The sequence below is a fragment of the Salmo salar genome, chromosome 07, assembly GCF_965601325.2.
Source record: "Salmo salar chromosome 07, fSalSal1, whole genome shotgun sequence".
Lineage (NCBI taxonomy): Eukaryota > Metazoa > Chordata > Actinopteri > Salmoniformes > Salmonidae > Salmo > Salmo salar.
In genome coordinates, this window is record NC_138297.1 from 20297405 (window position 1) to 20322263 (window position 24859).

Below are 24859 nucleotides of genomic sequence, written 5' to 3' on the forward strand. Positions count from 1 at the left end.
CTGAAAGTATTTTTCTCGTTTTGTTGTTGTGGGACTGACATGTTTCTAAGCTACCATCTTAATTCATCCCAGTTCTAATATAGGTATCATCAGATCTAAATGGAATCCTTATATCATTGTTTTTGTGCTGCTGGTAGTCCATGTGTTGCTAAAATGTTTTTTTTCTCATGTTTTATTAGTTGTACGAGATACGGATGGTATACATCGTCCAACGAAATGCTTACTTGTTGGTTCCTTCTCCACAATGCAAGCAACAATACGAAATAATAAAAGATAAGAACACAAACAAAGTTAATGGCTCTGTGGAATAGAATAAACATTTTAGGATAAGTATATTACAGTAAGGCACAATTTATAGTATTGGCACAATATTTACACGTGTATTGGGTAAGGGAAATAAGAATCTGGTAGCAGCAGTTGTGATGTGTGTGTAGCATGAATGTACTGTGTGTGTGTGTGTGTGTGTGTGTGTGCTAAGGTGTGAAGAATCAGAGCAGGTCAGTCCAGGTCAAGTGTTCATCAGTCTGGTGGCTTGTATATAGAAACCGTCTCTGAGCCTGTTGGTATCAGACCTCATGCTCCGATACAGTCTTGCTGGCGGTAAGGGAGAGAACAGCTCGTGGCTGGGGTGTGTCTGGTCCTTGATGATGCTGTGTGCCTTCCTCAGGAATCGCTTTGAGTAGATGTCCTGGATGGGTGGGAGCACAGTCCCAGTGATGTACTGGGCCATCTTCACCACCCGCTTTAGGGCCTTGGGACGTGGACTGAGAAATTCCATTACCAGGCCGCAATGCACAAGTCTTCGGTGATGTGGATTCCGAGGAACTTAAAACTGTTGACTCTACTGCAGTCCCGTTGATGTGGATCTGGGCATGTTCGCTCGTATGCTTCCTGAAGTCAACAATCAACTCCTTTGTTTTGCTGACGTTGCGGGAAAGGTTGCTGTCATGACACCACAATGCCAGTTCACTTGCCAGTTCACTTACCTCCTCCCTATAGGTTGACTCATCCTTGTTGGCTATCAGGCCTACAACCGTGGTTTTGTGAGAAAAACTTGATGATGGAGTTGGTGTCGTGCAAAGCCATATAGTCATGGTTGAACAGGGAGTACAGCAGAGGACTAAGGACATACCCCTGTGGGACCCCTGTGTTAAGAGTCAAGATCCAGTTGCAGAGGATGGTGTCAAGACCCACGGCTCTGAGCTTGGTGTTGAGCTTGGAGGGAACAATAGTGTTGAATGCTGAACTGTAGTCAATGAACAGCATTCTCACACAGGTGTTCCCCTTGCCCAGATGTGCTGCGGCCATGTGAATAGCAAAGGAAATGGCATCTTCCGTGAATCTGTTGAAGCGGTAGGCAAATTGGAGTGGGTCCAGTGTGCCTGGCATGTCACCTTGTTTTTCTTGGGGACTGGGACGATGGTTGTCTCCTTAAAGCAGGTGGGGACTACCACCTGGGACAGGGAGAAGTTGAAAGTGTCTGAAAAGACGCCTGCCAGCTCGTCAGCACACACTCTGAGGACACGGCCAGGGATGCCATCTGGGCTGGTGGCTTTGTGAGTATTCACTAGAGTTTTTCTCACATCAGCCTCGGACAGCAAAAGCGCCGATAGTCCAGAACAGCGAGTCTTTCTGGATGGCTCGGTATTGTCTGCCTCGAAGCGAGCATAGAATGTGTTAAACTCATCTAGGAGGTAGTCTTCGGTAGTCTGTGATAGTCTGTAATCCTAGCCATATGCGACGCGAGTCTGAGTTGTCAAACATCTCAAGTTTGAGTCTGTATTATCTTTTTGCGTCCCTAATGGTTTTGCGGAGCTTGTACCGGCTTGGCTTGTATGTGTCGCGCGACACCGAGTCATCGGTGTTCGTTCTGCTTACATTCAATTCTGCAGAACAGGCTCTCAGCATTGTACGGATATCTCAGTATATCCAGGATTTTTGGCTGGGGTATGTCCGAATTGTTATTGTGGGTACAACATCATCAACACATTTGCTAATGAAGCCTGACTGACAATGTATATTCCTTAATGTTGATGGATGAGTCCTGGGTGGATGACTCTGAACATATTCCAATCAGTATTCTCAAAACAACCCTGCAACATTGAAACTGCTTCCTCTGTCCAGCGCCACACTACTCTCTGTGTTGGTGGCTCCTTCTTGAGTTGCTGCTTGTAGGAACAGAGAGACGTGATCTGTTGGCTGAAGTGGGGGCGGGGGATGGCTTTGTTCTCGTCACGGATGTTTGTGTATACATGGTCAAGCATGCTGGATCGTCTTGTGGGCCAGGATACATGTTGGTGATATTTTGAGAAATGTTATTTTAAAACGGGCTTACTTCTGGGACACTGACTGCTTCCGGGTGAGAGGATTCTTGCTGGCTTATAATCTTGTACAGTTCGCTGAGTGTTGCCTTGGAGTTTGCTTGTGGCGGTATGTACACAGCTGTGCTGCCTTCAACACAGTTTGACCACAGCATCCTCCTGGGTCGACTGAAGGAATACATAGGTCTCAACAGTAATGCCCATAACTGGTTCACCTCATACCTTTCAAACCGCACGCACTATGTTGACGACACACAGATCTACATAAAACCAACCCCGGACTCCCTCTCTTCCATTAACACCCTCACAAGCTGTCTAGATGACAAAGGCCTGGATGTCAAACAACCTCCTGCAACACAACAATACTAAAACAGAAGCAATCCTCATCGGCACTCCACATCACACCACAACCAGTCCCATCACCACTCTTACCTTTGGCAGCCACTCCATCCCACTGTCCTCCTCAGTCTGCAACCTTGGTGCGTTACTGGATTCCTCCCTCATTTTCTCTGATTACAAAATCTGTCTGCAAAAAATCTTTCTTTCATCTGAGAAACATCACCCAGCTTCATTCTGTTCTCTCCAAACCTGATCTGGAAAAGATGGTAAATTCCCTCGTCACCTCCCGACTCGATTACTGCAATGCCTTCCCCTCAAAAAGCATCCACCGGCTGCAGCTTGTGCAGAACAGCGCTGCCACGGTCCTCACAGGAACACGGAGATCTGCCTACATCACCCCCATTCTAGCCTCTCTCCACAGGCTACCCATCCAATTTAGAATCAACTTCAAGCCTCCTGTTAGTCTTCAAAACCCCTCAATGCCTATGGTCTCCAATACCTCAGTGAACAGCCTTCAGGGTCACTCTAGTCAAATGATCAAAGACTCGTTGCAGTCCCCCCACCTCCGCATGCCCCAGACCACCACGTCCTTTAAGTCTGAGATAAAGAATCACTTCTTCAAACTGGCTTTCACTTAACACTTTCTACGTTGTGGTGTCAGTTGTTGGTCTTAATCGTTTGTTTCAAGTTCTATTGTTCTGTTCTCGTCACCTTTTATTATTTTGTGTATCTTGTATAGTACTTGACCTAGCTATCTTTTAATGTCTTTAGCCTTTTTGTTAAAGCTTTATTTGAATGGTTGCTCACAATGTAAAGAGCTTTGTGATTTACATCTGTAAAGGAAAAGCGTTCTACAAAATGTAATTATTATAACACGCGTGAATTCCCTCGGCATATAGTGGGTGGGGGGTTGGGGTCGCTATTTTAGCATCAAATTATTGCACAAACATTCTGAGCAAACAAAGTAATAACTAACGCAAAAAAATAAAATTTAAAAAATATATAAAAATCGCCATTTTACTAGCCATGTGTGGAGCACTATGCTTGATGTTTAGTCCCTCCGAGTCACACACTCCATAGCCATTGGGTAGGGGTTGTTAGGGGGACTTGTTGCCTAGGAGACAGTTACATAATGGCAGGGGGTCTACAGCAGCTGGGCTATGGAGACTGGTGCAGCATTAGAACAAAAGAGCAGTTCTGTCCCACTGTCAGCATGTGATGATGCTTCAATCTCCAAGTTTGATGCCACAAAGTAGCATAACGCAACAGTCAGCAATTTAGTTGGATAGACTAGAATAGAAGTAGTGAAGAACTGTGAATGTTGTTCAACAAACTCGTCAACATCCCCGGTCCCTGTTTCGGTGTAAAGATGAGGGACGGGCCTGGAGAAATGAAACCACCATCAAATTCATAGACAGAGCCATGGATGCAAGGACTGACCATCCAATACATTAAAATGATAGTTTTAAGCATGTTTTGAAGCTATACGGTGTTTGTTTATAAACATTGGAGTAAACCAAGCTTATATTTTGGTTTACGATGGGGTACGACAGTGGAACTAAGCTCATAAAGGCATTTATAATTCTTTAACAATCAATGGGTAACTTTATATATAATTCATTTATAGGTCCAAAAATGGATGTAGCAACTGCAGATTGCCCCTGTAAGGTTTATATACTGCTCAAAAAAATAAAGGGAACACTTAAACAACACATCTTAGATCTGAATGAAAGAAATAATCTTATTAAATACTTTTTTCTTTACATAGTTGAATGTGCTGACAACAAAATCACACAAAAATAATCAATGGAAATCCAATTTATTACCCCATGGAGGTCTGGATTTGGAGTCACACTCAAAATTAAAGTGGAAAACCACACTACAGGCTGATCCAACTTTGATGTAATGTCCTTAAAACAAGTCAAAATGAGGCTCAGTAGTGTGTGTGGCCTCCACGTGCCTGTATGACCTCCCTACAATGCCTGGGCATGCTCCTGATGAGGTGGCGGATGGTCTCCTGAGGGATCTCCTCCCAGACCTGGACTAAAGCATCCGCCAACTCCTGGACAGTCTGCGTTGGTGGATGGAGCGAGGCATGATGTCCCAGATGTGCTCAAATGGATTCAGGTCTGGGGAACGGGCGGGCCAGTCCATAGCATCAATGCCTTCCTCTTGCAGGAACTGCTGACACACTCCAGCCACATGAGGTCTAGCATTGTCTTGCATTAGGAGGAACCCAGGGCCAACTGCACCAGCATATGGTCTCACAAGGGGTCTGAGGATCTCATCTCGGTACCCAATGGCAGTCAGGCTACCTCTGGCGAGCACATGGAGGGCTGTGCGGCCCCCCAAAGAAATGCCACCCCACACCATGACTGACCCACCGCCAAACCGGACATGCTGGAGGATATTGCAGGCAGCAGAACGTTCTCCACGGCGTCTCCAGACTCTGTCACGTCTGTCACGTGCTCAGTGTGAATCTGCTTTCATCTGTGAAGAGCACAGGGCGCCAGTGGCGAATTTGCCAATCTTGGTGTTCTCTGGCAAATGCCAAACGTCCTGCACGGTGTTGGGCTGTAAGCACAACCCCCACCTGTGGACATCGGGCCCTCATACCACAGTCATGGAGTCTGTTTCTGACCGTTTGAGCAGACACATGCACATTTGTGGCCTGCTGGAGGTCATTTTGCAGGGCTCTGGCAGTGCTTCTCCTGCTCCTCCTTGTACAAAGGCGGAGGTAGCGGTCCTGCTGCTGGGTTGTTGCCCTCCTACGGCCTCCTCCACGTCTCCTGATGTACTGGCCTGTATCCTGGTAGCGCCTCCATGCTCTGGACACTACGCTGACAGACACAGCAAACCTTCTTGCCACAGCTCGCATTGATGTGCCATCCTGGATGAGCTGCACTACCTGAGCCACTTGTGTGGGTTGTAGACTCCGTCTCATGCTACCACTAGAGTGAAAGCACCGCCAGCATTCAAAAGTGACCAAAACATCAGCCAGGAAGCATAGGAACTGAGAAGTGGTCTGTGGTCCCCACCTGCAGAACCACTCCTTTATTGGGGGTGTCTTGCTAATTGCCTATAATTTCCACCTGTTGTCTATTCCATTTGCACAACAGCATGTGAAATTTATTGTCAATCAGTGTTGCTTCCTAAGTGGACAGTTTGATTTCACAGAAGTGTGATTGACTTGGAGTTACATTGTGTTGTTTAAGTGTTCCCTTTATTTTTTTGAGCAGTGTATAATCCTATTCGTGCTTGTGGAGGAATTTACTTCTGCCTTTTCCGAAGTTATAGCTCATTGAAGACCATTCAAAGAGCCTATAAAGTTCCAAAATGACAAGGCTGGGGTGCAGTTAGGTCCTGGTAACTAAACTATTGGTAGTCCCATAGTCATTGATGCATTTGGTGCACCGGAAATATAAAACCCCACCTCTCAATTACCTCTACTGCCACCTAGGGCCCAATACCAAAACGGTTCCTTTCAGCAGCTTAGGAAGAGTTTATAGCAGATACATATCCAATCATTTCAGCTCCCTGAGCAGGCCGTTGAGGTCTACGCTACAGATATGTGAGAAGGATTGGTAATATAAGGGTTTTGTCCTTGGCTCTACTGGAGGAAGAGGGGTATTTACAACCCCAGCCTCACACACTTTCCAAAAAGTCCTTGCCCGTCAGACCAAGGGAACTATGGTGTCAGAAAGGGGTTGGGGGGAAGTAGTGGCTAGGCAGGAGCTAGTCCGGCAGCAACCCCTGCACCCAGCCTAAGCTTCTGTACAGACACAGAGCCACGAGTGAGGGAAGGGGAGTGGTAGCCGCTATATTTAGCCCCTCATCGCCCCACGCTGGCCGAACCACATGCCATTGGGCGCGTTCGAGCGGATCACTTTTGTCAAGTCAGTAACCATTGTTGGTCATCGCCTTTCGAAGTGTGTTGCATTATAGAGATACAAATTGGCCGACATGCGCCTACATGTCGACCTCATGAAAATCACGCGATTAAAAGGTCACAAAGTTGACTGCAAGTTTCTGCAGTTGCCCTTCACCAACTTCATCCTGCAGCCGTCACCTGTATTGTGAAAAGCTCTACTGTCAACCAATCATTAGGGTGTTTTGTTTGACCCACGGGAACGTGAGCAGACGTGACTGAAACAGGAACTAACTTTGCCGCAATTCATATATAGCATGCTACATTGGAAATACTCTATACAGTGTAAATGGATTTCATATTTGAGGCTCCCTCTCACTAATTGATTGTACAATGTACACACATGTGATCTCAGTTTGTGAGTGTATGATATGGGGGTTGGAGATGTTTATTTTGATCCTGCCATGTCGATCTGAGCCTTAGTGTCCGACTTTCGGCTGTCGTAGTTTCACCTACCCTGACTTCACTCTTCGTTCCTTCACCTAGTCGGTTGCTTTAGCCTTACCACTCAAACATACCCAATAACTAGGACACACACTGACACCCACACAGCCAGTCACTCATCCAGCCAGCCACCTCACCTCCCCCTCCTTCCCACTCACCCCCCTGAAGGCTTCAGTACAGGGGAGTGCAAGGACCCGCGCCGGTCGCCCCACCCAGTCTGATCTCCTCGCCCCACGTCTTCCTAGCTTCCGTAAGGATACAGGCACATGTTGAGACGCCCCTAAAGGGACCTACAACACAGGTAAGGTGTTATAGGCATAGGGTCACTTCCTAGGTGCTGTGCCTGTATGTTTTGCTGGGTGATACCACAGGGGGACATTGATGTTTCAAGCTTGTTTGGGACTTTCAGTAGTCCAGGCGTTATGATTGACAGAGCTGTATTATTGTCAAATCAAACAGTTTTTTTGTTTGTTGCATCCCCATGTCTTGTTAATGTAGGACACTTGATGTATAGAAGTATATCTACTATATGATCCCTCCTAAGACTTAATGCAGCCTGATATGTGAATGGCTTACTGTACGGTGATGAATGTCATTATGCATGATGATGTCAAGCAATCTTTTTCACAATATTTCCAAGTTCTCCATACATAGTGTTTTTGGTGCTATTCTCTCAAACGTTACACTTTTTCAACAGTGGATAAATAGATTCACAAGAGCGTATGAACTAACATTGAGAACTTCTTTGGACATTTATTGACCTCTGTGGAGGTGACACTAGTGACACTAGAGCTAAGAATGCTTTAATTAAAATGGTCAGATTGTCGTATGGCTAGGAATGGCCCTCAGGCTAAGTGAATGGACAAGACAAGTACTTTGATTTCTCTGTAAGTTACTCTGCGGTTGTCTTTACCTAAATTATTTTTGCCGAATGACTTACTGAATGAGCAGCTATTCATAGAAAACTGATTTTAGCACCTATTCATACAGATTTTTATGTGGATTTCAAATGAAAACAAGATGGTGCATAGTACAGCTAGACCAAGGAACACAATGGTATGATGTGGACTGTTACTTTTCCCACATCTTGTCAACCGTCACACATGCTTGCTGTGACATTGTCCGTCCCGTACCTGTCCTTTCTCAACCCACATGGGTAATTCCAAGCATATTGATTCTCGCTTCACCACCGAGTGAGTGCCATGTCTGCCGAGCATGTGCTTGGCGTTTAACGGCCCAAGGTTATTTAAAGGGATGTGTTAACTTTGCCCTTTCAGCACTACCAATAAATTGTACCTGCTGCGGCAGGTGTTTGTTCGTGGCAGGGGGAGTGTAACGTTGGTGAGGATAGCATGCCTTACGGTGCTGCACGGCATTGCTTCCTTTGGTTTGTTAAGCTAGTTGCTACGGCACAAGGCGTGCCGTCACATGCTGTCCCTTGTGATATTGTTTCTCCAGGGGCAGTGATGTCGCAGTTCTCTACCATGACGACCAACGAGAGGAAGATGCAAGCTGCAGCCGTCTGCAGGGAGATACAGGGTCCTGAAGGTATGGTACGACACGTGGCCTCTCTCTCTCTCTCTCTCCCCGCTGCCTCCCTTCATTAATTTCTAATGTAAAAAAACACATGGACACACGTGAACAATTTAACTGCAGTCATACAGTACAGACAAATACATGTGTGTGTGCCTGTAAACAAAGACACACACACACACACTCTCTCTCTCACACTCAATCTGTATTAACACTTTCACTCTGTAACGGGGTATCATCTAGTTCGCTACTGGTTTCCAAGCAGCACCATTGCACCCGTCTACGGCCTTGGATATAAATAAGCAAATGTGAAGTTTTATTACTCAATGTAATTAATTCCTTTGTCGTTGTCCTTTGACCAAGCTATTTCTGGGAGGGGACAACTGCATGGCTCATTGGGGAGAGAGGGAGAGCCTGAGGGCCACTGACAGCTGAGGGATATTCTGTCAGGCTGGTTTGCTTTTGGCTCATTTGATTAGACTATGACGTCAACATGATCAGCATGCACGGGGGGAATGACGCAACACAGACACACATCCCCACCCACCTTTCCCCATACACACCACCCCTACTTTCTCAGAGCTGTTGTGTCTCTTCCAGATGCAGAGATGGACCTGGGGAAGAAGATGAGTGTCCCTAAGGATGTGATGCTGGAGGAGCTGTCTCTGGCCTCCAACAGGGGCTCTCTCCTCTTCGAAAAGCGCAAGAGGCGCTCCGAAAAATACACCTTCGAGAGCATCCAGAATGTAACCAACACACAGATCAATGTAAGCAACACAAACCCCTTGCATGAACACGCTTGAATGTGAACGCTTGCTAGATTAAAAAAACTCTGTATACTACAACGACAATCAAAAAACTGGACCAAAGTTGCTGTTTCAACATGAACGTTTATGGGAAAATGAGCAATGAGGGAGATGACCGATACCATTAGCATTTGTTTTGGTGCTCTACACGATTGTGATGAAAGATTTAAAGAAGGCTCATCACAGAGTTTCCATTTGGTTCATTCCAACCATTATCAATAGCGTTCGAAGAGCTTATCAGCTCTTGTACTGTAGGAGACTGTTCTCCATGGCTAGTACATCTAGTGATTCATTCTCCCCAATCCTATAGTAGCCTATACGCTTACGAGAAGGAGAACGGCAACAGACACTTGACGAACACTATACCTCATTTCCTGATGAAACACATAAGCACTTGAAATGATTATCAGACTGCAGCCTTACTGCTGCTCAAGACTCGGACACATTGCAGTAACAACCTAACCCCTAGGCTAACAGATAGGGGGCAACGGATAGGGGGTAGTGGATAGGGGTTGTTTCTGGATAAGGCCTTGTACTTGCATAATAGCTATGAGACTCTTACAACGGGCATAAGTTAAAGCCCCGTTTACAAGCGTTGTGTTTGGATGGGCAGTGTGCCAAGTCTTCATCTTCTCGTCCCAGCAATATAGGCCACTTAGGCCCTAGCGTCTACTTTAGGCCCTAGCGTCTACTATGCTACTCAGACCACATAGGGACATTTCCCAATATACTGTACCAAACTAATTGAAACAGAGAGTCAAATCTGTTTCTTTCCATTTAGAAATCACATCCAGGACACTTCCTCTGATAGCTAGTTGTTTGAGCCTGTATACACACACACACACACACACACACACACACACACACACACACACACACACACACACACACACACACACACAGGCAACTGCTAAAATAAAGGAAACACTTGAGTAAATGAGGGATACAAAGTATATTGAAATCAGGTGCTTCCTCACAGGTGTGGTTTCTGAGTTAATTTAGCAATTAACATCCCATCATTCTTAGGGTCATGTATATAAATGCCCAGTTGACCATTATTTTGGCTACCATGGCTAGAAGGAGATATCTCTGTGACTTTGAAAGAGGGGTCTCAAAGGAGCATAGAGTGTTTAAAGGGTGGGTAGTGTGTGTTTGCAAGTCTTAGTCACTAGAGCTCAACCCAATTGAACACTTATGGGAGATTCTGGAGCAGTGCCAGAGACAGTGTTTTCCACCACCATCACCAAATGATGTAATTTCTCATGGAAGAATCCAATAGATTCTGCAAGCGTCTGGAACTCTATGACAAGGCGCATTGAAGCTGTTTTGGCCCGTGGTGGCCAAACACACTATTAAGACACTAATATATATATATATATATATATATTGGTGTTTCCTTTATTTTGGCAGTTACCGGTACATTTTAAGGTTGTTTGGAATATATTGACACTGAATCTGATGAATTTATTAAAACTCTAAATGAAAATAGTTTGATCTTCCAGTCCCCGTTTGTTTACCTTTTGGGGCAAAGGGGAATTTATTTCAAGTTGTCAACATTTCCTGAGGAAGTCCTGGCATAAATTAGTACAAATATCACTGGGAGGATGAAAGTTACCCACTGTGGACCACAGCACAGGATATTCAAACATGGGAAAACAATGCTCCTTATGTTACTGGCTCTACATAAGACAGTCACTGAACTCTCCATCTCACTTTCTCTTTCTTAACCCCTCAATATCTCTGACCTTTGCTCTAAACTGTCTCTCTCCTTGCCTTTTCCCCTCCCTCCCTCTCACCTTCCCCTTAGAATGGTGTAACTCTTCAAACGCAGAGTCAAGAAACCACAGAAAGCAACAGCTTGGGAGTGGAACAGTCTAAAACACCCCCGAACACACCTGATCCGAGCAACACCCCCAACCCAGACAACATTGCACCAGGTGGGTGCTGCTACTGCGACATAACCTCTGCTCTAAACTCATGACCCCATGACCCCTACAACTCAGCAACCTGGATGTCAGTGGAGTCATTACCATGATTTATACTAGCACGGGTGAGCCGGTGATATTGAAGTCATCAAGCCTTGGCCAGTTGAAAACGTTTGTTGGAGCACCTGCATCGGGCACAGAGCTCAAAGCATTGGGACAAATTAAAAATTACACAGCTCGGTGAGAATATCCCTGGCCTTATGTCCTTTCAAGAAACTAACCCTAGCCCCTTACCCCCTAGACACAACTTTACTTGTATTAAGTAATATGGTCATAGCTAGACCTTGCTTTCTGGTAGAACTTTCGGTACTATTAACGTTTACTCCTTTATTCACACGTGATGTAAGTGTATGGATAAAATAGTGTCACGTCCTGACCAGTATAGGGGTTATTTGTTATTGTAGTTTGGTCAGGACGTGGCAGGGGGTGTTTGTTTTATGTGGTTCAGGGTGTGTTTTGTGTATGTGTTTAGGTAGAGGGGTATTTGATTTATTAGTCCGGGGTTTGTTAGTCATTGTTCTATGTTAGTAAATTTCTATCTAGTCTTTTGTATTTCTATGTTTAGTTAATTGGGGTTGGACCTTCAATTGGAGGCAGCTGGTTATTGTTGCCTCTGATTGAGGGTCCTATAATTAGGAGTTTGTTTTTCATGGGTTTTTGTGGGAGATTGTTCTTGTTTAGCTGTTTGCCTGACAGACTGTCAAGTTGGTTGTGTTTTTGTATACGTTATGTGTTTCCCTTCTTCACCAAATTAAAAAGAAGATGAGTGTACATTTTCCCGCTGCGTCTTGGTCTCTACCCTACGACACCCGTGACAGAATCTCCCACCAACCACGGACCAAGCAGCGGAGGAAGCAGCAACAGAAGGACTGTCGGGAATCATGGACATGGGAGGAAATTCTGGACGGGGCTGGACCATGGCACCAGGCTGGGGAATATTGTCGCCCACCGGAGGAGATAGGAGGCAGCCAAGGAGGAGTGGCGCTGGTATGAGGCTTTATACGCGCCGATGGGGAAGCACGAGAGGCACCCCCAATAAAAAAAATTTGGGGGGGGCACACGGGTAGTTTGGCGGGGCAAGGATTGAGCCGCAAGCCAACTCTCCGTGCTTATTATGGGAAGCAACTGGAGGGGAGAGCGCCGGAGTATGCGGAAGTGCGCACGATCTCACCCATGCGCACGCACAGTCCGGTGCGAGCGATCCCAGCCCCTCGCAAGTGCCATGCTAGAGTAGGCATCCAGCCTGGAAGGAGGATGTCTGCGCAGCACATCTGGCCACCAGTGCGCCTCCTAGGCCCAGGCTACCCTACGCCTGCTCTACGCACGGCAACCATCAGGCCTCTGCACAGCCCAGTTCGCCCTGTACCAGCAGTCCGCTTGTGCAGGGCTGCTATTTCTATCCAGCCATGACGGGTTGTGCAAGAGGTGCGTTCCAGACCTCCAGTACTTACCCATGGCCCGGTATATCCAGTTCCTGCTTCTCGTGCTGACCCTGAGGTGCGTAGTCTGGCGTCTCCTAAAGCAGCACCACGCACCAGGCTTCCAGTGGTTCAGCCCAGTCCAACTCGTTCTGTTCCTGCTCATCACACTAGCCCTGAGGTGCGTGTCTTCAGTCTGGCACATCCGGTACCAGCACCACGCACCAGGCTTCCAGTGCGTCAGCCCAGTCCCGAGCTTCCGGCGACAGTGCCCCGTCTAGAGTGTCCGGCGACAGTGCCCCGTCCGGCACCGAGTGATACGGCCTACAGTCCGGCACCGAGTGGGGTGTAGCACAGGAGCTGTCGGTGACGGTACCCCCCCTCCCTTCCCTCCCTTTAGTTTAGGGATTTTTATTTTGGGGGTTATTTTTGTTTTTTTGTGTGAGGTGGATCCGGGGTCTGCACCTTTGGGGGGGGGGAGGGGGGTACTGTCGCGTCCTGACCAGTATATGGGTTATTGTAGTTTGGTCAGGACGTGGCAGGAGGTGTTTGTTTTACGTGTTTAGGTAGAGGGGTATTTGATTTATTATTCCGGGGTTTGTTAGTCATTGTTCTATGTTAGTAAATTTCTATGTTCTATCTAGTCTTTTGTATTTCTATGTTTAGTTAATTGGAGTTGGACCTTCAATTGGAGGCAGCTGGTTATTGTTGCCTCTGAGGGTCCTATAATTAGGTTTTTCTTTCATGGGTTTTTGTGGGAGATTGTTCTTGTTTAGCTGTTTGCCTGACAAGACTGTCAAGTTCGTTGTGTTTTTGTATACGTTATGCGTTTCCCTTCGTCACCAAATTAAAAAGAAGATGAGTACATTTTCCCGCTGCGTCTTGGTCTCTACCCTACGACACCCGTGACAAATAGGTCTTGATCCAGCTGGATTTAACAAACTATGAAATGTTTTGCTAAGGCGTGGGGATAGTCTTCATTGTTTTGGCATTTTATTAGTTCCATTGCATTTTTTTGTACTGAGGCGTCCTTCGTGGGGGAAAACATTATTTTTGTGTGGAATCTTCCGGCTCCAGGGCAGGAGCATTCCTTCTCCCCCCTCTATCTTTCTCTGTGGATCTCTTCCTCACTCTCTGTATCTATCCATTCTCCCCCTTCCCTTCCCTCACTTTTTAAGGGCGACCTTGGGGATAGTTTGATAACAGTCAAGTTTCCTCCATAGGAAATGCGCAGAGTATTTCCTGTGTCCACCACTCGCTGTCCTCTGAGAACCATCAGGAAGAGAATGGCACTCGGATCACGCACAACCTTCTGATCCAGCATCATCAACATAATATGGACACCAGTTTAGCCGATGAGCACATGGACAGTTTGTGATGCTATTTTGGGAACATACGACTACGCCGCCACCTTGAGAGGGAGTCGGCGGAGAAGTCAGTGGACATAGCGATAACAGTAGCCGAGAAATGGGGTCAAAGGGTATCGGATGTCACGTGTAATGACTCTTAAATTAGCCAAGAGATGGACCTAGATGTTTCACTTTTGGGTGTCTAATGGCTTGTTGAATAGGGAAGGGAAGCAAGGAAATGGCTACCGAATAAATCACTGCACCGCAATCAGACTATTGTGTTGTAATGTTACTCCACTGATATACCCATATCGATAGCACTTTACATTACAGAGTGGCGAAAAGGGCTAATATTATGGTAATAGATATGTAATACTAACATGTTATCACCATGGTACCACTTTATTCATTGCTGTAATGTCAAGTGCTACCCAAATATCTTATACCTCTGGTAGTGTGGGTCTGACGGACTGGCTCGAGATCGTGACAAGATGCGGTTATTTCACATTTGGAACAATGCTTCAAAACATGGAGTCAAAACATTGTCTCTAGTCTTGTTGTCTATATCTACCATGCCTTAACCCCATGTCACTAATACAGGGATCTCCCTTTTATCTTCCCAACCCCCAGTGTTTCCTGCAGTGCGGCAGTCACAGTACATTTCCCACAACACATTGCAGCAGCCAAATGCAGCCAAATGTGCAGCCATGCTCGTGAACACTTTTCCGTGGCCCCGAGTAAATCTTGTGGTTTGCGTTTTGAAGGAAGTTTCTCAAAAAAACAGCAGAACTCCCCTGAGGGGACAATGTTTGGTCTTTCTCATTTCCTCCTCGATAAAACAAACTCAGAATATTTTGTTTGTTGTGAGTGGGTTGGACGTGACACAGCAACACCCTACGTTACGTAACACGTGCTTGCAAGGCGCCCCTGGCGAAGAACACTCGTTTTGAAGGATACTTATTTGGATAGGCCTTCCCTGTCACCCTTACACCACACAGAAAAAATGTCCTTCATGTTGGTTCACTGTGAAACTTAACCATATTTTTGACCATACAGGGAGAACCCATACAGTGCTGCACATGGTTTATATTGAGGTTTGTGCTAGACAAAAATCAGCTTGGGAGTACTGTATATGACCTGAGATTCCTCAAAGGTCATTGTAAATCATTACACCATCTCTCTGTTATGCAGTTTCTCACTGCCTCCTTCTCTTCCCTATTTCTATGTCTAGCTCTCCCTCCCTACCTCTCCCTTTGATTCTTCCTCTCCCAACTTCTTCTACCGCTTTGACAAACTGTACCGAATCAAGATTATGTGGAGTCACAGGGCCCTTACACCAGATTCTCTCTCCCCCTCTTTTGCCCAGGTTATGGTGGACCTCTAAAACAAATGGAACCAGAGAAGTTCAACAGCACATGCCTCCCCAAGTCCTACCACTCCCCCTGGGACCAGGCCATCTACCACAGCGACCCCTCCCTGGCCGATAGCCTTGTCAACCACCTGCCAGAGCCAGAGGCCAAGCCTGAAGGACCAGGGTACAAGAGTTTCAACAGGTATGGCTGATGATGGACCTGTCCTGGGCCACACCTTGGCTGAAATAGTACAGTACTTGCCATGCCGGAGGCTGGTGCAGTAGTAATGCTCCCGACAAATTATACCCCCACGCCAACGGAGGTTCAAGCCTTCGCTCAGCTGACTGAGGGCAGCAGGTAGCCTAGCGCAGTGGTTCCCAAACTGTGGGGTCCCACCCCCCCCAAAAAAAGTTAATACATATAGTACCAGTCAAAAGTTTGGACACACCTACTCATTCAAGGGTTCTTCTTTATTTTTACTATTTTCTACATTGTAGAATAATAGTGAAGACATCAAAACTATGAAATAACACATATGGAATCATTTAGTAACCAAAAAATAAAAAAATGTAAAAAAAGTGTTAAACAAATCATAATACATTTTATATTTGAGATTCTTCAAAGTTGCCACCCTTTGCATTGATGACAGCTTTGCACAATCTTGGCATTCTCTCAACCAGCTTCATGGAGGTAGTCACCTGGAATGCATTTCAATTAACAGGTGTGCCTTGTTAAAAGTTAATTTGTGGAATTTCTTTCCGTCTTAATGTGTTTGAGTCAATCAGATGTGTTGTGACAAGGGAGCGGTGGTATACAGAATGGCAAGAACAGCTCGAAGAAGCAAAAAGAAACGACAGTCCATCATTACTTTAAGACATGAAGGTCAGTCAATCCGTAAAATTTGTGCAGTCGCAAAAGCAATCAAGCGCTATGATGAAACTGGCTCTCATGAGGACCACTACAGGAGAGGAAGACCCAGAGTTACCTCTGCTGCAGAGGATAAGTTAGAGTTAAATGCACCTCAGATTGCAGCCAAAATAAATGCTTCAGAGTTCAAGTAACACACATCTCAACATCAACTGTTCAGAGGAGACTGGGTGAATCAGGCCTTCATGGGTCAAATTGCTGCAAAGAAACCACTACTAAAGGACACCAATAAGAAGAAGAGACTTGCATGGGCCAAGAAACACGAGCAATGGACATTTTACCGATGGAAATCTGTCCTTTGGTCTGATGAGTCCAAATGTGAGATTTTTGGTTCCAACCGCCGTGTATTTCTGAGATGCAGAGTAGGTGAACGAATGATCTCCACATGTGTGGTTCCCATCATGAAGCATGGAGGAGGTGGTGTGATGGTGCTTTGCTGGTGACGCTGTCTGTGATTTATTTAGAATTCAAGGCACACTACCACAGCAATCTGCAGCGATACGCAATCCCATCTGGTATGCGCTTGGTGGGACTATCATTTGTTTTTCAACAGGAAAATGACCCAAAACACACATCCAGGCTGTGTAAGGGCTATTTGACCAAGGAGAGTGATGGAGTAGTGCATCAGATGACCTGGCCTCCACAATCACCCGACCTCAACCCAATTGAGATGGTTTGGGATGAGTTGGACCGCAGAGTGAAGGAAAAGCAGCCAACAAGTGCTCAGTGTATATGGGAACTCCTTCAAGACTGTTGGAAAAGCATTCCTCATGAAGCTGGTTGTGGGAATGCCAAGTGCGTGCAAAGCGGTCATCAAGGCAAAGGGTGGCTACTTTGAAGAATCTCAAATATAAAATATATTATGATTTGTTTAACACTTTTTTTGGTTACTAAATGATTCCATATGTGTTATTTCATAGTTTTGATGTCTTCACTATTACTCTACAATGTAGAAAATAGTAAAAATAAAAGAAAAACCTTTGAATGAGTAGGTGTGTCCAAACTTTTGACTGGTACTGAATATATTTTATTACATTTTTTAAGAAACTCCGTTCGTCTTTCAACTTATTTGAGAAAGTTGTAATAGTAGAATGCACAAGGTGCAATTTTGAAATTGGGTAGCGCATCATCAGTTTCCTCTTGTCATGTCAGTCATTGCATACCTCAGAGAGCCATTTATAACTTCTCAGAAATGTCCAGATAAACTAGCCCACGTTTTTTAGCTAGGTTTTTTGGCCCATAGATTTTGTAGCAATGTTCGAGTCACTGAAATATCACATGGCAAAATGTATAGAATTGCAAGAAAAATGTACTTTAAAACTGCAACATTTTCTCTGCACCCCATGACAAAATGTGTAGAACTGCAGGAAATAAGCTTTAAATCTGCAAAATGTTCTCTCCATCAACAAGAGGGGGGTGGACAGTTTGTGTCGTGAACAGTGCTTGTGCCCATAGAAATAGACGTGGGGTGCGGAATGTTCCCCAATGCTGCAAGGGGGGGCTTGAGTGAAAACCGCTAGGCCAGGGGTTCCCAAAGTTTAAGAGACAGAAGATCGCTGGTTCGAATCCCAGAGCCAGCACGGTGGGGTAAAAAATGCTGTTCTGCCATTGAGCAAGGCAGTTAACCCCCAACAACTGCTCCCCTGGCGCGGATGACATGGATGTCGATTATGGCTGCCCCCCGCACCTCTTTGATTCAGAGGGGTTGGGTTCAATGCGGAAGACACATTCCCGTTGAATGCATTCAGTTTTGCAACTGACTAGGTATCCCCCCTTTCCCTGACTGGCTGTGCCCTTCCTTACTGTTCCTCTTCCTAGGCCTATCCCCCAAATCTTGTTTCTAACTCTGTCCTAACCCTCCAAAAAAATATACATTAAGGAGGTTTGATACTCCAATCTCCTTAAAAAAAAAAAAGATTATGCTTTACCCTTGCAAGAAACAAGTAGTGTTTAGAACAGTTGGTTTTCTACACAACATTATCTATGTCAACTAGGCAGAAATGTATAAAAGTCTAAACCTGCTTTTACACTTTGGTAGGGGATGGAGTGTCCACGGACATACTGTACATTCCTTTATCTGAGTCACAACATTGTCAACAGATACACCATACATCTCTTACCGTGTCAAAAGAACATGTCCTCCAGCCAGAGGCTTAGACTCTGATGACTCAGTCAATGTGTCACTTCCCCTCTGCCTCGTTAGTTGTGCAAGGCTAATATTAACATTGTCAATCCTCTATCCATCTCCAGAGTGGCTACCCCGTTTGGCGGCTTCGGCGGCAAGTCCACCATACTGGCCCAGTTGTTCAAGGCCCCCGACGTGGAACACATCCCCATGCCGGAGCTGTACCCAGAGCTCCAGGGGGAGCCTGTGGTGCAGAGGCCCACATTCAACAGGGTGGCCTGCGGCTGGGCGGGGGCCAGCGCCCCTCTCATCCTCCCCAAAATGCACCTGGATCCCATGCTTATCCCAGAGTCCGATGACCTTTGAACTTCTGGCGGTTGCTCAGTCTTCTGAGATGCTGCCTGCTTTGCTACCCAAAAGTCCTTCCACTGGGTTAGGGTCAGAATAGGGTCAGAGTGAGAGAAGGAGGCATTTTTGATTGCCTGCTTATGGAAAGTTAACTACTTTTTTTGTGGCGAAAATACAAGTTTCTCTGACTAACTGATCTGCCCATGCCCAAGGTGTTCTGCCCATCTCCAAACTGCACTTGAAATAAAGTAAACCAGCTAGTTTACACTAGCTAGAGTTACTAAATACAGTATAGGATATTTACATACTGCACATTGATGTGTATAAGATAATTTATCTGCCTGATGACATTTGATGATTACTGTATTAGTTGTTTTTGAGCTAAATAAAATTATGTAAAGCACAATGTTATAATTTCAGTTTACAATTGAATTGCTTTTTTTCCTGCTGAATTACATCAGCATATACAGTACACTCTATATCCCTTGTGATTGAGACACAAATTGCTTTAACATATTCCCAGAGAAATGCTTGAATAACTGTTCAGCTGTGAGTGTTAATCTACAGTGAAGGATCCATGGGCCGCATGACAGTGTATTTTTGTTTTACTGAGTTACAGTTCATATACTGAAATCAGTCAAATGAAATAAATAAATTAGGCCCTGATCTATGGATTTCACATGACCGGGAAGCATACAGATATACTTGTTGGTCACAGATACCTTAAAAAAAAAGTAGGGTCGTGGATCAGAAAACCAGACAGTATCTGGTGACCACCATTTGCCTCAAGCAGCACCACAAATCTCCTTCGCATAGAGTTGATCAGGCTGTTGATTGTGGCCCGTGGAATGCTGTCCCACTCCTCTTTAATGGCTGTGCGAAGTTGCTAGATATTGGCGGGTAGACGTCGATCCAGAGCATCCCAAACATGCTCAATGGGTGACATTTCTGGTGTGTATGCAGGCCATGGAAGAACTGGGTCATTTTCAGCTTCCAGGAATTGTGTACAGATCCTTGCGACATGGGGCCGTGCATCATCATGCTGAAACATGAGGTGATGGCGGTGGATGAATGGCATGACAACAGACCTCTGGATCTCGTCACGGTATCTCTGTGCATTCAAATTGCCATCGATAAAATGCAATTGTGTTCATTGTCCATAGCTTATGCCTGCCCATAGCATGATCCCACTGCCACCATGGGGCACTCTGTTAACAACGTTGACGTCAGCAAACCACTTGCCCACACAACGCCATCTGCCCGGTACAGTTGAAACCGAGATTAATCCGTGAAGAGCACACTTCTGCAGTGTGCCAGTGGCCATCGAAGGTGAGCATTTGCCCACTGAAGTCGGTTACGATGCCGAACTGCAGTCAGGTCAAGACCCTGGTGAGGAAGACGAGCATGCAGATGAGCTTCCCTGAAACAGTTTCTGACAGTTTGTGCAGAAATTCTTCGGTTGCGCAAACCCACAGTTTCATCAGCTGTCCGGGTGGCTGGTCTCAGACGATCCCGCAGGTGAAGAAGCCGGATGTGGAGGTCCTGTGCTGGCATGGTTACGTGTGGTCTGCAGTTGTGAGGCCGTTGGACAGGCCGCCAAATTCTCTAACACGTCGTCAGACGTTATGGTAGAGAAATTATCTGGCAACAGCTCTGGTGGACATTCCTGCTGTTAGCATGCCAATCGCACGCTCCCTCAAAACTTGAGACATCTGAAGCTTTGTGTTGTGTGACAAAACTTTACATTTTAGAGTGGCCTTTTATTGTCCCCAGCACAAGGTGCACCTGTGTAATGAGCATGCGGTTTAATCAGCTTCTTGATATGCCACACCTGTCAAGTGCATGGATTAGCTTTCCAAAGGAGATATGCTCACCAACAGGGATGTAAACAAATATGTGCACAAAATTTGATAGAAATAAGCTTTTTGTGCGTATGGAAATGAAACATGGGAACAACACTTTACATGTTGCGTTTGCACTTTTGTTTACCTGCTTATCTACAGAACTCCACATGCAACTTCATTCAAATTCAAAAGAGATTCTTTCATGGCTTTATGAATAATAATCATCATTTGGAGCCATTATTTTACAGAGTTGACTTCATGCACTCCATGAAAGCGAGGAAAGTATATCACACATGATATAATGGCATTGTGTGATTGACTGGGGGGGGGGGCACCCCTGGGGGGTTATGATGAGCACAGAGAGGGAGGGAGTGAGAGAGATATACAGACAGCCAGACAGACTAGCAGTCAAATGAACATATACCACAGGCAGGGAAGCAGACAGAGACAGACAATCCATTCAAACAGAATCTTGACATGTGTAAAAGACAGCTTTTTGTTTAGCTGTCCATCATCACCAGAGCAGTGTGTGGTACATCAGAAACCATGGAGTGTAATATACGACTGTGCATTGAAGCAAGCTAAATGTACTGCAAGACCGGTTGGTCACTGGTGGATCTGAAAAATTGGGGCCTCGGCAAATGTCAGCTTTTAGAGAGTGTTTTTGATCTTTTCTCTCTGTACATTTAAGCAATAAGGCATAAGAACCCAGGGGTTATCGTGTGATAACTCCTGACTAAGAGCTGTTCTTAGGCCCAAGGTCGAAGCTTTGAGGGCCTTATTGTCTTTATAAAACGGTTGCCAACATATTTATAAAAATAATGACATTTTCATTATAAACATTATTTTCATATATTATAAATCCACTAGAGAGCTGGGAATATAGTTACAGGATGAACAGGTGAATTTTTTCAGCCTTACACCATTTCTCAAGATGAAAGGACAAATTCAGCTACCACAAAGAGAGAACTTTGGCATGTGGCTCATAAAACACAACACATTCCAAAAGACAGTTCTCCATCTCATGTAAACCGGCTGGACAATTAAGCTTTATGAATTTCAATACTAGAAAGTTGCTGCAAACCCACTCCCTATTGCCTCATAATGACAGGGACAACTGATTATGGTTGACAGACAGCGGTCAAATGGGGTCCAGTGGCTGCATGCATTCCTAGCCTCCGTTTTGGCAATCTGTGTAATGCACTGGCCCACATGAACCTCCCCTTTGGCTGTCTTATTGAATTCCTCTCCATCAGTCTCCTGAGCGCTCTGTGTACACTCAGCATCTGAGCACGGCAGCATTGCCAAGACCGTTACGCTATATCCAGCCTGTTTATCAAGAATGGCCTGGCCTCTCTTTGAACTTTGATTATGCCCAGTATCAAAACTCAGATAAGAAATATTTGGCTGGTGATGGGTTGGGGGGGGGGGGGGGGGGGTTCCACCAGGGGTGTATTATTTGGCACGGGATAGCACGACGGGAGGTGGGCTGAGCGAGTCGAGGGGCTTTGGTTGGCAGACCAAGACATCCAGGAATGTGGTCGAAGACAAGGTCTGCCCAGTCACTACTGTACACGCTGTGCTCTGGGGAGTACTGTAGATGAGAAGATAAAATCAGCAACTCTTTGAAGGGCAATGGGAGTTTTCAAACATAACCATTTCAAAGAAATCATTTCATTGTTAAAAACGGACACGTTGTTAAAAACGGACACGAATGCCTTCTCCACGGTATTTTGTAAAATCCAACAAAAACATGGCCGATAGTATAGACCATTACCCGGGTTATGTACCACACTCTCTGGGGCATTGCAGAGAAGACAAGACCACTTTTGCCTTTCAATCGTGTGATTGCCTGAGATTGTGAAACGCAGGACAGACAGACTCAACAATCACAATTCTCATTGGTTTTCAGAACTTCAAAATTACTACCCAAACATGCTAATGGTGTTCTTCTTGTTGTTACTTCTACAGAGTTTAATATCATGTTAGTCTGCCGTCTGAATGTTTATATAGCACTCCCACGGTCTTGTGAAGCCATCAATTGGTGCTGTTGCTACTGCACGTACAGCCAGTGAGTGTCATGGAAAAGTACTTCAGTCCCCAGAGAATTACTCTGCACAAACAGCACCAAAAGCCACTTTTTTTGCAGCTGACACTCACACAGGCTCTAAAAGGGTGAGACTCATCTCCCAAACGGGTTTCCTCTAACCTTTCAATGTCTCATGTAAAGAGCCTAAGAGCAATATCAGAGTAGATTCCAGGCTAACACCGGGCTATTGTACAGGCTAAAACGGCAAGGTCTCACAAGCACAGCTAAAGGGAGGTGTTCTGAAAGTGAATACTGTACTGTTGCTCTCATAGGCACCTGTTTCTGTCTGAGAATGTGGTTCATCAGAGGACCATGTAACATATTTGGAGAGTTTGACTATTAACATTTTATGTTGGTTTCTACCCTTGTCTTAACTCTGCAGGCAGACACAACTTTCAAACATACAGCGTTGCATTTTGGACATGGGATAAGTAGTCCTTAGTGATATCTAACCATTGGGATTTTTGGTCCTCCAGGAGTAGGTCTAATCCCAGGCACACCCACAGACAAAACATAACTTTTAGTTAAAATACAGTTTAAGAGAATCTCCATTTAAAGTATTGTTTGGTCCAGGAGTAGACCTAATCTGTTTCAGTATATATCCACTGTATTATTAACAATACTGCAGATGGTGTAAATATACTGTATGCAGACTTTGGCCTGGTCCTAGTAAATGGACACTGCAGGTGGTCTATTTCACTGGGGGTGCTCAACCCAGTGTGATGCCCAAAAATACAAGTGAAGAAAATATCCTGAGGTTGGTATAGGGTTACTGATGAGGTGGGGTCAAAGGGTGACAGGGCACATGCACGCTCTATGGGAGATGTGACTCAAAATGTCATAAATGGCAGTGCTATATTTCACTGTATATGGTTTTCCAATCAAGTAGTAGCGTTTTTTACCACACCATTACTGATTAGAGTAGTACACCAACAACATCATTACCGGTCAGCCAACTACACTAACTACATCATTACCGATTAGCCTGCCACATCCTTACCGATTAGCCTGCCACATCATTACTGATTAGCCTACTACACGAACCACATCATTACCGATTAGCCTGCCACATCCTTGCCGATTAGCCTGCCCCATCCTTGCCGATTAGCCTGCCACATCCTTGCCGATTAGCCTGCCACATCCTTCCCGATTAGCCTGCCACATCCTTACCGATTAGCCTGCCACATCCTTACCGATTAGCCTGCCACATCATTACCGATTAGCCTACTACACTAACTACATCACTACCGAGTGCTGCGCTCATGGTTAAATCACAGACTGTTTTTTTTTTTTATCCAGAGAACTTCAGAGAGTACAACTAAATCCTAAAACTCTTTCCTCATTGAGTGCGAGTTTTAAAGTTATAACTGCATAATTAAACACTGAACAACTTTGGTTCATGCAAGCAACGATGGTAATTAGATAGCATTGAGACAACTGAACAATCAAGATTTAGTTCCTGTTTACATGAGAGCCTGCATCCTCGAGACACCAATTAAACAGTGTAGTTTCACAACGAGCTAGCCATGACCTTTCCCTTTGGGGTTGATCTACAGTAAATGCCTCCCCTGCCGAATGGCCAATGTACAGTATATATTAACCTCTCTCATTGGTTAATGGTCAGGAAAGAGTGATGAACTTACAAGCAAGTGACATGCTTTAAACAAAGTTATGGCTTGGAATCGAGACGACAGCTTTTCCTTCCACAATCGAATGCCCTTTCCTGTTTCAGGAGTAGACATTTGAGGAGGGAAAAAAAAAAAAAAAAAAAAGAAAAAAAAGAGTGGAATTCCACTCTTTGTATTTTGTCCACACAAATACAAAATCACCCTCCGTTTTCTGACGACGTTGAAGTGGAAAGAATAATAAATGTCTCCTATCCCTGATGGCGGAGGCCATTTGTTTCCTTAACAGACAGTACCGAGGCGATAGCATCACTTCCACTGCGAGTGCTGGGGCCCAGGCTGCCACGGATACTGCAAACACAGCAGCAAAATATAACACAGTCACCACTTGGCCGTGTGCGCCAAAGTTACGTTTTTTTTTGCTTA

General features: G+C 45.2%; 1 protein-coding gene across 1 annotated transcript; it reads left to right on the forward strand.

The window, feature by feature from the left end:
• Positions 1-7063: 7063 nt before the first annotated feature.
• Positions 7064-19289, forward strand: LOC106608690 (myozenin-2). The gene is made up of 6 exons (XM_014206798.3): positions 7064-7333; positions 8491-8580; positions 9166-9332; positions 11179-11308; positions 15490-15676; positions 18653-19289. Exons 2-6 carry the CDS (start codon positions 8499-8501, stop codon positions 18891-18893), a joined length of 807 nt encoding a protein of 268 aa, XP_014062273.2. The 5' UTR covers positions 7064-7333; positions 8491-8498; the 3' UTR covers positions 18894-19289.
• The last annotated feature ends 5570 nt before the right edge of the window (positions 19290-24859 follow it).

Coding starts and splice junctions, on each gene's coding strand:
- LOC106608690 (XM_014206798.3), top strand. CDS start 8,499: ATGTCGCAGTTCTCTACCATGACGACCAACGAGAGGAAGATGCAAGCT. Junction 9,333..11,178: donor TAACCAACACACAGATCAAT/GTAAGCAACACA, acceptor CCTTCCCCTTAG/AATGGTGTAACTCTTCAAAC. Junction 11,309..15,489: donor CCCAGACAACATTGCACCAG/GTGGGTGCTGCT, acceptor TCTTTTGCCCAG/GTTATGGTGGACCTCTAAAA.